Source organism: Rhinoraja longicauda, chromosome 36, assembly GCF_053455715.1.
Source record: "Rhinoraja longicauda isolate Sanriku21f chromosome 36, sRhiLon1.1, whole genome shotgun sequence".
Taxonomy (NCBI): domain Eukaryota; kingdom Metazoa; phylum Chordata; class Chondrichthyes; order Rajiformes; family Arhynchobatidae; genus Rhinoraja; species Rhinoraja longicauda.
This window is the reverse complement of record NC_135988.1, coordinates 17,779,058-17,791,208: the sequence shown is the minus strand read 5'-3', so window position 1 is coordinate 17,791,208 and position 12,151 is coordinate 17,779,058. Positions and strand designations below refer to the sequence as shown.

Below are 12,151 nucleotides of genomic sequence, written 5' to 3'. Positions count from 1 at the left end.
CAACATTGGGAACATGTTTCCTGCCTCTAACGTGTCCAACCCCTTAATAATCTTATACGTTTCGATAAGATCTCCTCTCATCCTTCTAAATTCCAGTGTATACAAGCCTAGTCGCTCCAGTCTTTCAACATATGACAGTCCCGCCATTCCGGGAATTAACCTAGTAAACCTACGCTGCACGCCCTCAATAGCAAGAATATCCTTCCTCAAGTTTGGAGACCAAAACTGCACACAGTACTCCAGGTGCGGTCTCACTAGGGCCCTGTACAACTGCAGAAGGACCTCTTTGCTCCTATACTCAACTCCTCTTGTTATGAAGGCCAACATTCCATTGGCTTTCTTCACTGCCTGCTGTACCTGCATGCTTCCTTTCCGTGACTGATGCACTAGGACACCCAGATCTGATTTCAGAGATTTCTGAGTGTCATCTACACGATTCGTTCCCTGGTACCAAGAAGGCTGCCCTTCCATCTTCAGCTAAAGCAGCCCCAAACGGACGACACTCCTCGCCTAACTCCTGATGCTCTGTGCCTCTGCCCCTCGCGCTCTTTAACAAGCAGTAGGTTGGACGAGGCTTAGAGCCAGGGGCAGATTCTAAGCCGCACTTTGTTTGCACAAACTCTGTCAATGTGTGTTTTATTTTTGCAGCTGGATGTGAACACAAAATCAACAGTGTTTCAGGAACCATCACCAGCCCCAACTGGCCTGATAAGTATACCAGCCGCAAGGAATGTACCTGGGAGATCGTAACCACACCAGGGCACCGTGTTAAACTGGTAAGAGGTCATAGAGGGATACAGTGTGGAAACAGGCCCTTCGGCCCAACTTGTCCACACCGACCAACATGCCACAGCTACACTAGTCCCACCTGCCTGCGCTTGGTCCATATCCCTCCAAACCTGTCCTATCCATGTACCTGTCCAACCCGGGATAGTCCCAGCCTCAACTACCTCCTCTGGCAGCTTGCTCCATACACCCACCACCCTTTGTGTGAAAATATTACCCCTCAGATTCCTATTCAAACTTTTCCCCTTCACCTTAAATGTACTAAATGTAAGCAACAAACATGAGGCTGACAGCCCAGCGGTATGAACATTGAACATGAACACTAGGTTAATTCCCGGAATGGCGGGACTGTCGTATGTTGAAAGGCTGGAGCAATTAGGCTTGTATACACTGGAATTTAGAAGGATGAGGGGGGATCTTATTGAAACATATAAGATAATTAGGGGATTGGACACATTAGAGGCAGGAAACATGTTCCCAATGTTGGGGGAGTCCAGAACAAGGGGCCACAGTTTAAGAATAAGGGGTAGGCCATTTAGAACGGAGATGAGGAAGAACTTTTTCAGTCAGAGAGTGGTGAAGGTGTGGAATTCTCTGCCTCAGAAGGCAGTGGAGGCCAGTTCGTTGGATGCTTTCAAGAGAGAGCTGGATAGAGCTCTTAAGGATAGCGGAGTGAGGGGGTATGGGGAGAACGGGGTACTGATTGAGAGTGATCAGCCATGATCGCATTGAATGGCGGTGCTGGCTCGAAGGGCTGAATGGCCTACTCCTGCACCTATTGTCTATTGTCTATTGTCTATTGACTTCTCTAACTTTAGTTAGTTCCTCTGTCCTTCTCTTCCCATCCCCCTTCCCAGTTCTCCCACTGTCTTCCTGTCTCCACCTATGTCCTTTCTTTGTCCCGCCCCCTTGACATCAGTCTCAAGAAGGGTCTTGACCCGAAACCTCACCCATTCCTTCTCTCCAGAGATGCTGCCTGTCCCGCTGAGTTACTCCAGCATTTTGTGTCTATCTTCGGTTTAAACCGGCATCTGCTGTTCATTCCCACACAGGATTGGTGTCAGGACTGGCACAGGTGGGTGTTTGTTGGCCGGTGGATACTTGATGGGCCGAAGGGCCTACCTCTGTGCTGTGAGAATGTGACTCAGTGACATTGTGTAAAAATCCCTCCGCTGCCCTATTTTCTTTAGTCAATTATAGTAAGTCTTTGCCTTCTGGTTATTAACTCCATGAGTCCATAATGTCTAGGAGCAGAATGAGGCCATTCAGCCCATCAAGTCTACTCCGCCATTCAATCATGGCTGATCTATCGTTCCCTCTCAATGTCGATCTCCTGCCTTCTCCCCATCACCTCTGACACTCAGCCTCCGGAATGTTTCTCTTGATTTCTTCATTCAAACCTCTTCATTGTACATCCGTGTGAAATCTGCCCTCACATATATTCTACATCAGGGCTTTGTACCGAAAGGAAGGTGGTAAATGTGCAATTCTAAGGTTGGCAGATGGAGTCGGTACAAAACTAACGAGCCATTGCTCATAGCTGCAGTAGGGGAGGGGAAGAGAGGGACAGAGGAACTATCTAAAGTTAGAGAAGTCAATGTTCATACCGCTGGGCTGTAAGCCTCATGTTTGTTGCTTACACTTACTATGTTTAAGGTGAAGGGGAAAAGATTGAATAGGAATCTGAGGGGTAATATTTTCACACAAAGGGTGGTGGGTGCATGGAACAAGCTGCCAGAGGAGGTAGTTGAGGCTGGGACTATCCCATACACTGCTCATGTCGTGGCGCAGGCAGAAGATGGACACAAACAGCTGGAGCAACTCAGCGGGACAGGCACCATCTCTGGAGGGAAGGAATGGGTGACGATTCGGATCAAGACCCTTCTTCAGACTCAGACTTCTCCTGAAATGCTGCCTGTCTTGCTGAGTTACTCCAGCATTTTGTGTCTATCGTTGGTGTAAACAGCATCTGCAGTTCCTTCTTAGACAGAAAGGACAGTTGTAGCCACAGAGAAGTTTAACATCTGACCAATATCTGAAAGACCATTCTGCAAGAAAATGGAAGAATATGGTCAACAAAGCAATGGGATATGGTATTGTTTCATTATTGTCACACGTACCGAGACATAGTGAAAATCTTTTGTTTGCGTGCTATCCAATCACACCAGGTAAAACTATACATGCGTGCAATCAAGCCTTGCACAAGTACAACAGACAGAGTGAAGCAAAACATACCAGAGGACAGAATATAGTTTTTCAGCTTTGTAGTGTCACAGTTCCAGACAAAAAGCCCAATGTGCGTAATGAGGTAGGTTGGAAAGTTGGGACAGCTTCTGGAGTTCAATAACAGATGGGAAGAAGCTCTTCCCGAGTCTGGTGTTACTGTCTGTGTCGGTGTCTCAGTCTGTCGGGAGGTGGATGGGAGACGGTGGGAAAGAAAACTGCATCTGCTGGTTTAAATCGAAGGTAGACACAAAATGCTGGAGTGACTCAGAGGGTCAGGCAGCATCAAAGACACTAGAGGAACAAGATAGGCCACTCGGCCCAAAAAAACGTAGTACGTCACGACGCCATTTTAGTAGGCAGAGACTTGCAGAAACATTTAAAAAGAAAAATAACAAAAATCTGTGAATTGATAGATGAGATATATTCTGCATTTTAATGGTATCATCACACATACTGTTCCCCAAAACACTGATTACACTGTGAGAGGCAGGGTTTGCTTACTAAAATGGCTCCTTTGCGTACTACAATTCAGTGTAGGCGATTTTAACGGAGTGCTCAATAGACAATAGGTGCAGGAGGAGGCCATTCGGCCCTTCGAGCCAGTACGCACCGCCATTCAATGTGATCATGGCTGATCATTCTCAATCAGTACACCGTTCCTGCCTTCTCCCCATACCCCCTGACGCCTTAAGAGCTCTATCCAGCTCTCTCTTGAATGCATTCAGAGAATTGGCCTCCACTGCCTTCTGAGGCAGAGAATTCCACATTGTTCCATCTTGTTCCTCTGGTATCTTTGGGCAGCATCTCTGGAGAGAAGGAATGGGCGACGTTTCGGGTCGAGACCCTTCCCTGACATCAGTCTGAAGAAGGGTCTCGACCCGAAACGTCACCCATTCCCTCTCTCCAGAGATGCTGCCTGACCCGCTGAGTTACTCCAGCATTTTGGAGTCCACCTTGGATGGGAGAGGGGTTCATTCAAGACAATAGAAAAGGCCGGCACATAATGGATTGTTGCTTTTGCTTGCTAGGCGTTCAACGAGCTGGACATTGAGCAGCACCAGGAATGTGCGTACGATCACCTGGAGCTCTACGATGGCAAAGACTCAAAGGCAAGGGTCATTGGGAGATTCTGTGGCAGCAAGAAGCCCGAACCACTGATCTCCACCTTCAACAGGATGTTCATTAAGTTCTTCTCCGACAACTCTGTGCAGAAGAGAGGCTTTGAAGCAACGCACACTTCTGGTAAGAAGCCCCCAACATTTAAATCTTCAACAATGGCACAGGCATTGAATTGAAATAGGAACAAGCGGATTCATGTTCCTCATTCCCACCTTTATTAATTATTATTTAACTGCGGGATGTGAGTGTGCTTCATGCCCTTTGTTATTTTGTTGGCCAATTATTTTAGGCAAATCACAGCACGACGTTACAGTTTTGGCCTCCTGATTTGAGGAAGGACATCCTTGTAATTGAGGCAGTGCAGCGTAGGAGCGTTTTAGAACGGAGATTGAGGAAAAACTTTAGAACGGAGATGAGGAAAAACTTTTTCAGTCAGAGGGTTGTGAATCTGTGGAATTCTCTGCCTCAGAAGGCAGTGGAGGCCAATTCTCTGAATGCATTCAAGAGAGAGCTAGATAGAGCTCTTAAGGATAGCGGAGTCAGGGGGTATGGGGAGAAGGCAGGAACGGGGTACTGATTGAGAATGATCAGCCATGATCACATTGAATGGCGGTGCTGGCTTGAAGGGCCGAATGGCCTACTCCTGCACCTATTGTCTATTGGTTCACGAGATTGATTCCTGGGAAGGCGGGACTGTCATATGAGGAAAGATTGAAAAGACTAGGCTTGTATTCACTGGAGTTTAGAAGGATGAGAGGGGATCTTATAGAGGTGTATAAAATTATAAAAGGACTGGACAAGCTAGATGCAGGAAAAATGTTCCCAATGTTGGGGGAGTCCAGAACCAGGGGCTACAGTCTTAGAATAAAGGGGAGGCCATTTCAAACTGAGGTGAGAAGGAACTTTTTCACCCAGAGAGTTGTGAATTTGTGGAATTCTCTGCCACAGAGGGCAGCGGAGGCCAATTCACTGGATGAATTTAAGAGAGAGTTAGATAGAGCTTTGGGGGCTACTGGAATCAAGGGATATGGGGAGAAGGCAGGCACGGGTTACTGATTGTGGATGATCAGCCATGATCATAATGAATGGTGGTGCTGGCTTGAAGGGCCGAATGGCCTCCTCCTCCTGCACCTTTTTTCTGTTTCTATGTTAATCTTTGCGACTGGGAACAAGCTCTCAGAATAGACACAAAAAGCCGAAGTAGCTCAGCGGGGCAGGAAGCATCTCTGGAGTAAAGGAATGGGTGACGTTTCAGGGTCGAGACCCTTCTTCAGACTAGTCAGGGGAAAGGGAAATGAGAGGTACGTACGATGATGTAGAGAGATAAAGCACAATGAATGAAAGATATGCCAAAAATATAACGCTGATAAAAGACACAGGCCGTGGTTAGATGTACGTTGGGTGTAAACAAGAAGCTGGTGCGACTTGGGTGGGGGAGGGGTGGAGAGAGAGGGAAAGTTGGTACATGAAGTTAGAGAAATTAATCTTCATATTCAATTACTATTCATATGCAGTATAATGTGGGTAAATGTGAGGTTATCCACTTTGGTGGCAAGAACAGGAAAGCAGACTATTACCTGAATGGTGGTCGATTAGGAGAAGGGGAGATGCAACGTGTCCTGGGTGTCGTGGTGCACCAGTCATTGAAAGTAGGCATGCAGGTGCAGCAGGCAGTGAAGAAAGCGAATGGTATGTTGGCATTCATAACGCGGGGATTTGAGTATAGGAGCAGGGAGGTTCTGCTGCAGTTGTACAGGGCATTGGTGAGACCACACCTGGAGTACTGCGTACAGCTTTGGTCTCCTAATCTGAGGAAAGATATTCTTGCCATAGAGGGAGTACAGAGAAGATTCACCAGATTGATTCCTGGGATGGCAGGACTTTCATATGAAGAAAGACTGGATAGTCTCGGCTTGTACTCACTGGAATTTAGAAGATTGAGGGGGGATCTTATAGAAACTTACAAAATTCTTAAGGGGTTGGACAGGCTAGATGCAGGAAGATTGTTCCCGATGTTGGGGAAGTCCAGAACAAGGGGTCACAGTTTAAGGATAAGGGGGAAGTCTTTTAGGACCGAGATGAGAACGTTTTTCTTCACACAGAGAGTGGTGAATCTGTGGAATTCTCTGCCACAGCAAGGTAGTTGAGGTCAGTTCATTGGCTATATTTAAGAGGGAGTTAGATGTGGCCCTTGTGGCTAAAGGGATCAGGGGGTATGGAGAGAAGGCAGGTACAGGATACTGAGTTGGATGATCAGACATGATCATATTGAATGGCGGTGCAGGCTCGAAGGGCCGAATGGCCTCCTCCTGCACCTATTTTCTATGTCTCTATACCGCTGGGCTGTAAGATGGGTTTGACTGGGATGTTACTGACACACGTGCACGTTTTGTCTGTAGAATGTGGGGGTAGGTTGAAGGCAGAAGTGAAGACCAAGGACGTGTACTCCCACTCGCAGTTTGGGGACAATAATTACCCCGAGGGTGCAGACTGCCAGTGGGTGGTCCAGGCTGAGGAGGGGTACGGCGTCGAGCTGATATTCCAGACCTTCGAGATCGAGGAGGAGGCGGACTGTGGCTACGACTATATGGAGCTGTTTGACGGCTCGGACGACACCGCTCCCAGACTGGGCAGGTTCTGTGGCTCAGGGGTAAGACCTCGACACTTCCGTGCGTCTCCTGTTGTCGTCCAGTCTGTTGCCGCGTCATAAAACAGCGCAGGCTACAGGGTTGTATCTTCGAGCGTGGAAAGGTGGGGACAGAGCCTTGGAAAGGTGGGGACAGAGCCCTGGAAAGGTGGAGACAGAGCCCTGGAAAGGTGAGGACAGAGCCCTGGAAAGGTGAGGACAGAGCCCTGGAAAGGTGGAGACAGAGCCCTGGAAAGGTGAGGACAGAGCCCTGGAAAGGTGGGGACAGAGGTGGGGACAGAGCCCTGGAAAGGTGGGGACAGAGGTGGGGACAGAGCCCTGGAAAGGTGGGGACAGAGGTGGGGACAGAGCCCTGGAAAGGTGGGGACAGAGGTGGGGACAGAGCCCTGGAAAGGTGAGGACAGAGCCCTGGAAAGGTGGGGACAGAGCTGTGGAAAAGTGGGGGGGGAACGGGGGAGGAACTTGGCTGTTGGAGGACAACCATTTCAGTCCCGAGATTTTCCTGGAATTCCTCAGCACTAAAGCCTCAGCCTGGTCATCATTAGTTGCTTCATCAATCACCCCTTGACTTCTCCAACTTTAGACTACACCCCAGCAGTTTGAACATTGGCTTCTCCAACTTTAGATAGTTCCTCTGTCCCTCTCTTTCCCTCCCATTTCCCAGTTCTCCCACTGTCCTCCTGTCTCCACCTATATCCTTTCTTTGTCCCGCCCCCCTCCCCTGACATCAGTCTGAAGAAGGGTCTCGACCTGAAACATCACCCATTCCCTCTCTCCTAGATGCTGCCTGACCCGCTGAGTTACTCCAGCATTTTGTGATACCTCCTCCCATGATAAGGTCTGAAATAGGGACCATCACTGATGGTTAAACACTATTCAGTTCCTTTTTTGTTGCTTCTTAAAAGAATGAAGTTATCAGCTTGCATGCAGAAGGGCTTGTTGACCATTCAGCTTAATGCTGGTGAGTGGGCACTAACATTCATTCCACACAAGTGACAGGTAATGGCTATTGACCAGAGATAATGTCCTCAGCCCTCATGGATATTCAGCGTGACTGTTCTAAATCCCCTACCAACCGTGAGCCAAGGGAGAACAGCTGAGTTGTTGATTTTGGTTCAGATGTTTACTTTAGTTTAGTTGAGTTTATTATCACATGTACCGAGGTACAGTGAAAAGCTTTTGTTGCGTGCTGACCAGTCAGCGGAAAGACAGAACATGATTACAATTGAGCCGTCCGCAGTGTACATGATAAAGGGAATAACGTGAATAACGTTCCTTACACTCTGTCGTTGACAGTATTTTGATCTTCGCTTACTGTTCCCGATGTTTGACATTCTCTCTGAATCTTCCAAATTGAAAACCCTTGGCTCCCACTGAGGCTTGGTCTGAAGTAGGGTCTCAAACCGAAACGCCACCCATTACGTCTCTCCAGAGATGCTGCCTGACCCGCTGAGTTACTCCAGCACTCTGTGAAACGTCACCTATCCATGTTCTCCACAGATGCTGCCTGACCCGCTGAGTTACTCCAGCACTCTGTGAAACGTCACCTATCCATGTTCTCCACAGATGCTGCCTGACCCGCTGAGTTACTCCAGCACTCTGTGAAACATCACCTATCCATGTTCTCCAGAGATGCTGCCTGACCCGCTGAGTTACTCCAGCATTCTGAGAAACGTCACCTATCCATGTTCTCCCCAGATGCTGCCTGACCCACTGAGTTACTCCAGCACTCTGTGAAACGTCACCTATCCATGTTCTCCACAGATGCTGCCTGACCCACTGAGTTACTCCAGCACTCTGTGAAACGTCACCTATCCATGTTCTCCACAGATGCTGCCTGGCCCGCTGAGTTACTCCAGCTTTTTGTGTCTCTCTGAGGTTCGGTGTTAGTTAAAGTTGCTCCCTGGTCAAGTGACAAACACCAGCCTCACACCTCACGCCACTCCCCGTTGTGGTTCTAGTGCTGGGAAGTGTTTTATCAGATAGTTGTCCCTGGGGTTTTATTGGTTAGTTTAGTTCATTACTGTCAAGTGTACCGAGGTACAGTGAAAAGCTTTTTGATACGTGCTATCTGTATAAAAAACCATCGATAATAGTGTGAAACAATTGATAGTGCAAAACAATCCATAAAAACAATGTCCATCCCAAGTCCATAGAGTTCGGAAGGTAGACACAAAAAGCTGGAGTAACTCAGCGGGTCAGACGGTATCTCTGGCGAAAAGGAATAGGTGACGTTTGGAGTCTCGAGCCGTAACGTCACCTGTTCCTTTTCTCCAGACTTACTCCAGCGTTTTGTGTCTATCTTTGGTATCTACCAGCATCTGTAGTTCCTTCCTACACATCCATGTGGTTTGGAGTTTAGTTAGAGGTTGTAGTGTTTAATAGCTTGATGGCTGTAGGGAAGCAGCTGTTCCTGAAGGTATTTATTCACAAAATGCTGGAGTAACTCAGCAGGTCAGGCAGCATCTCGGGAGAGAAGGAATGGGCGACGTTTCGGGTCGAGACCCTTCTTCAGACTGTCACCCATTCCTTCTCTCCTGAGATGCTGCCTGACCTGCTGAGTTACTCCAGCATTTTGTGAATAAATACCTTCGATTTGTACCAGCATCTGCAGTTATTTTCTTATACAAGCTGTTCCTGAACCTGGACGTTACAGATTTCAGGCTCCTGTACCTTCTTCCTGATGGCAGGAGTGAATTGAGAGCATGGCCAGGGTGGTGTGGGTCAGTGAGAGTGTGGTCAGGGTGGTGTGGGTCAGTGAGTGTGTGGCCAGGGTAGTGTGGGTCAGTGAGAGCGTGGCCAGGGTGGTGTGGGTCAGTGAGAGTGTGGCCAGGGTGGTGTGGGTCAGTGAGAGTGTGGCCAGGGTAGTGTGGGTCAGTGAGAGTGTGGCCAGGGTGGTGTGGGTCAGTGAGAGTGTGGCCAGGGTGGTGTGGGTCAGTGAGAGTGTGGCCAGGGTGGTGTGGGTCAGTGAGAGTGTGGCCAGGGTGGTGTGGGTCAGTGAGAGTGTGGCCAGGGTGGTGTGGGTCAGTGAGAGTGTGGCCAGGGTGGTGTGGGTCAGTGAGAGTGTGGCCAGGGTGGTGTGGGTCAGTGAGAGTGTGGCCAGGGTGGTGTGGGTCAGTGAGAGTGTGGCCAGGGTAGTGTGGGTCCCTGATGATGCTGGCTGCCTTTTTGAGGCACCGACAGTGTGTGTGAGTGTATACGAGTACACACACTTACACCAACACAAGTGCGGAGACAGACGGGTATTTAGAGATTTGCACATCTGTTTGCACGTGTGAGCACAAGTGCAGCGGCCCACGCACAGATGCACACTGACACCTGCAGGTACACAACAGACTTACTGCTGCAAGAACGAGCATTTAGCTGTATCAGAAAATAGACACATAATGCTGGAGTAACTCAGTGGGACAGGCAGCATCTATGAAGACAATAGACAATCGGTGCAGGAGGAGGCCATTTGGCCCTTCGAGCCAGCACCGCCATTCAATGTGATCATGGCTGATCATTCTCAATCAGTACCCCGTTCCTGCCTTCTCCCCATACCCCCTGACTCCGCTATCCTTAAGAGCTCTATCTAGCTCTCTCTTGAATGCATTCAGAGAATTGGCCTCCACTGCCTTCTGAGGCAGAGAATTCCACAGATTCACAACTCTCTGACTGAAAAAGTTTTTCCTCATCTCAGTTCTAATTGTCCTCATCTCAGTTCTAAAGAGAAGGAATGGGTGACGTTTCGGGTCGAGACCCTTCTTCAGACCCGAAACGTCACCCATTCCTTCTCTCCAGAGATGCTGCCTGTCCCGCTCAGTTCCTCCAGCGTTTTGTGTCTGTCTTCGGTTTAATCCACCCTCGGCAGTGGCATGGGGGATTGCAAGTCAGAGTGAATCGCTTTAATGACAGGTAAATGTTTCCTTTTTCAGCCTCCGGAGGAGATTTACTCAGCTGGAGATTCCATCATGATTCGGTTCCACACAGACGACACCATTAACAAGAAGGGTTTCCATGCTCGCTACACCAGCACCAAATTCCAGGACACTCTTCACCTGAGGAAATAATCCGACCCCTGACACACACACACAGAGAGACTGGAGTTTGCGAGTTTTTTAAAAATCGTACTGTAAATTCTGACACGAGGAACATAGCCATTTCCAAATTTCGGCATTTTAACAAGCTGAAATGAATCAAGTGTATTATGATATGTGATGCTTCAAAGCAGCAATGACTGGGAGCCAACAAACCTCTCAGCCGTGCAGTGTTTAAACAAAAGAAGGACAAAGTGTTGTGGGAGATGGCATCTCCTGAAGGGTCCGTGATCTAAGCTGGTGTATGGATCGCTTTCAGCGGGCATACATTGGCTTTCTCTCAGACAACACTTGAGACAGGTCCATTGAGTAGCCTCTGTAATGGTCCCTGGACTTCTGTGAAACCTCTCTAGGGCTTTGTTTACTGTTGAAGTCGCAAGACGTGACCAAGAGCCATGAAGTAAGTAGCAGGCTACCCGGTACTGATTGTGGCTGGGTTGTCAGCAGAGCTATTGAACTGAAACCAGGCATGTCGAGGGTCTTCTCCGAGCCAGTGCACCCAGTGGCTTCATGCCAGAGTCCTGTTGCCAGTGGACGAGGAGCCATTTAACCGTTCCCTCCATTGATTAATGGCGTTCAGCATAGAAGACCTCTCAATGGAACTACCTGCTCAATAAAACGTGGCCACATGCAAACAATACCTTCAGCCTCAGGTCCTGGTCTCCAAACTTTTGTTATTTTTGCAGCACTCTGTCGTGGCCACCTTTATTATAGTTTTGGTCAGTGGAGACTGCCAAGAAGAATCTCGGGATAAGTTGCATTGCGGATTTAACAGTGCGACCGGCTTTGATATCCTGAGGTCACTTTGAATTCTGTCTCCTGTCTCACCGAACAATTGATTAGAAATTGCTTCCTGTATTCCATAGTACACGTGGGGACCAGAGGGCTGGAAGTTGTCATCCCACCTGGCTGACAAAGTACACACAACATGAGATGCTGTCGATTTTTGGCTGGTATACTTTGAAATTCACTCTCTGAATCCCAATAAAAAGACATACTGCACCTTTTGTGTTTTGTTCCGTGTTTTTGGTTGTCCTGTTTTGATCTTTGCGTGTTCTCGACTGAGTGAAATGGAAAGATTTCCACTCATAATGCACCCTGTTTAGTCTGTCCTACTCACACTTTACCTGCTGTTATGCGTCGGGTTGCTAACTGACCCGTATACCAAATACGATAATACTTTATTGTCAGATCAAGTCTAACATTTTTCTTGCATCTCAGCAGCTCCACTTGCAACATCAACAAAGACATTAGCCGGGACATCCCGCATTTTGGGCTAAATTGGTTTGTCCTG

The 12,151-nt window shown here is 48.3% G+C and overlaps 1 protein-coding gene across 1 annotated transcript in view; it reads left to right on the top strand.

Moving 5' to 3' along the window:
- The window catches only part of LOC144610455 (bone morphogenetic protein 1-like), a 143,158-nt gene extending 131,294 nt beyond the window's left edge, over window positions 1-11,864 (top strand). The window contains exons 18-21 of the mRNA XM_078429180.1: window positions 649-776; window positions 4,041-4,254; window positions 6,531-6,781; window positions 10,696-11,864. Of these exons, the coding sequence (XP_078285306.1) occupies window positions 649-776; window positions 4,041-4,254; window positions 6,531-6,781; window positions 10,696-10,830 (728 nt within the window). The 3' untranslated portion in view covers window positions 10,831-11,864. The remainder of the gene's footprint in view (window positions 1-648; window positions 777-4,040; window positions 4,255-6,530; window positions 6,782-10,695) is intronic.
- Window positions 11,865-12,151: the final 287 nt, after the last annotated feature.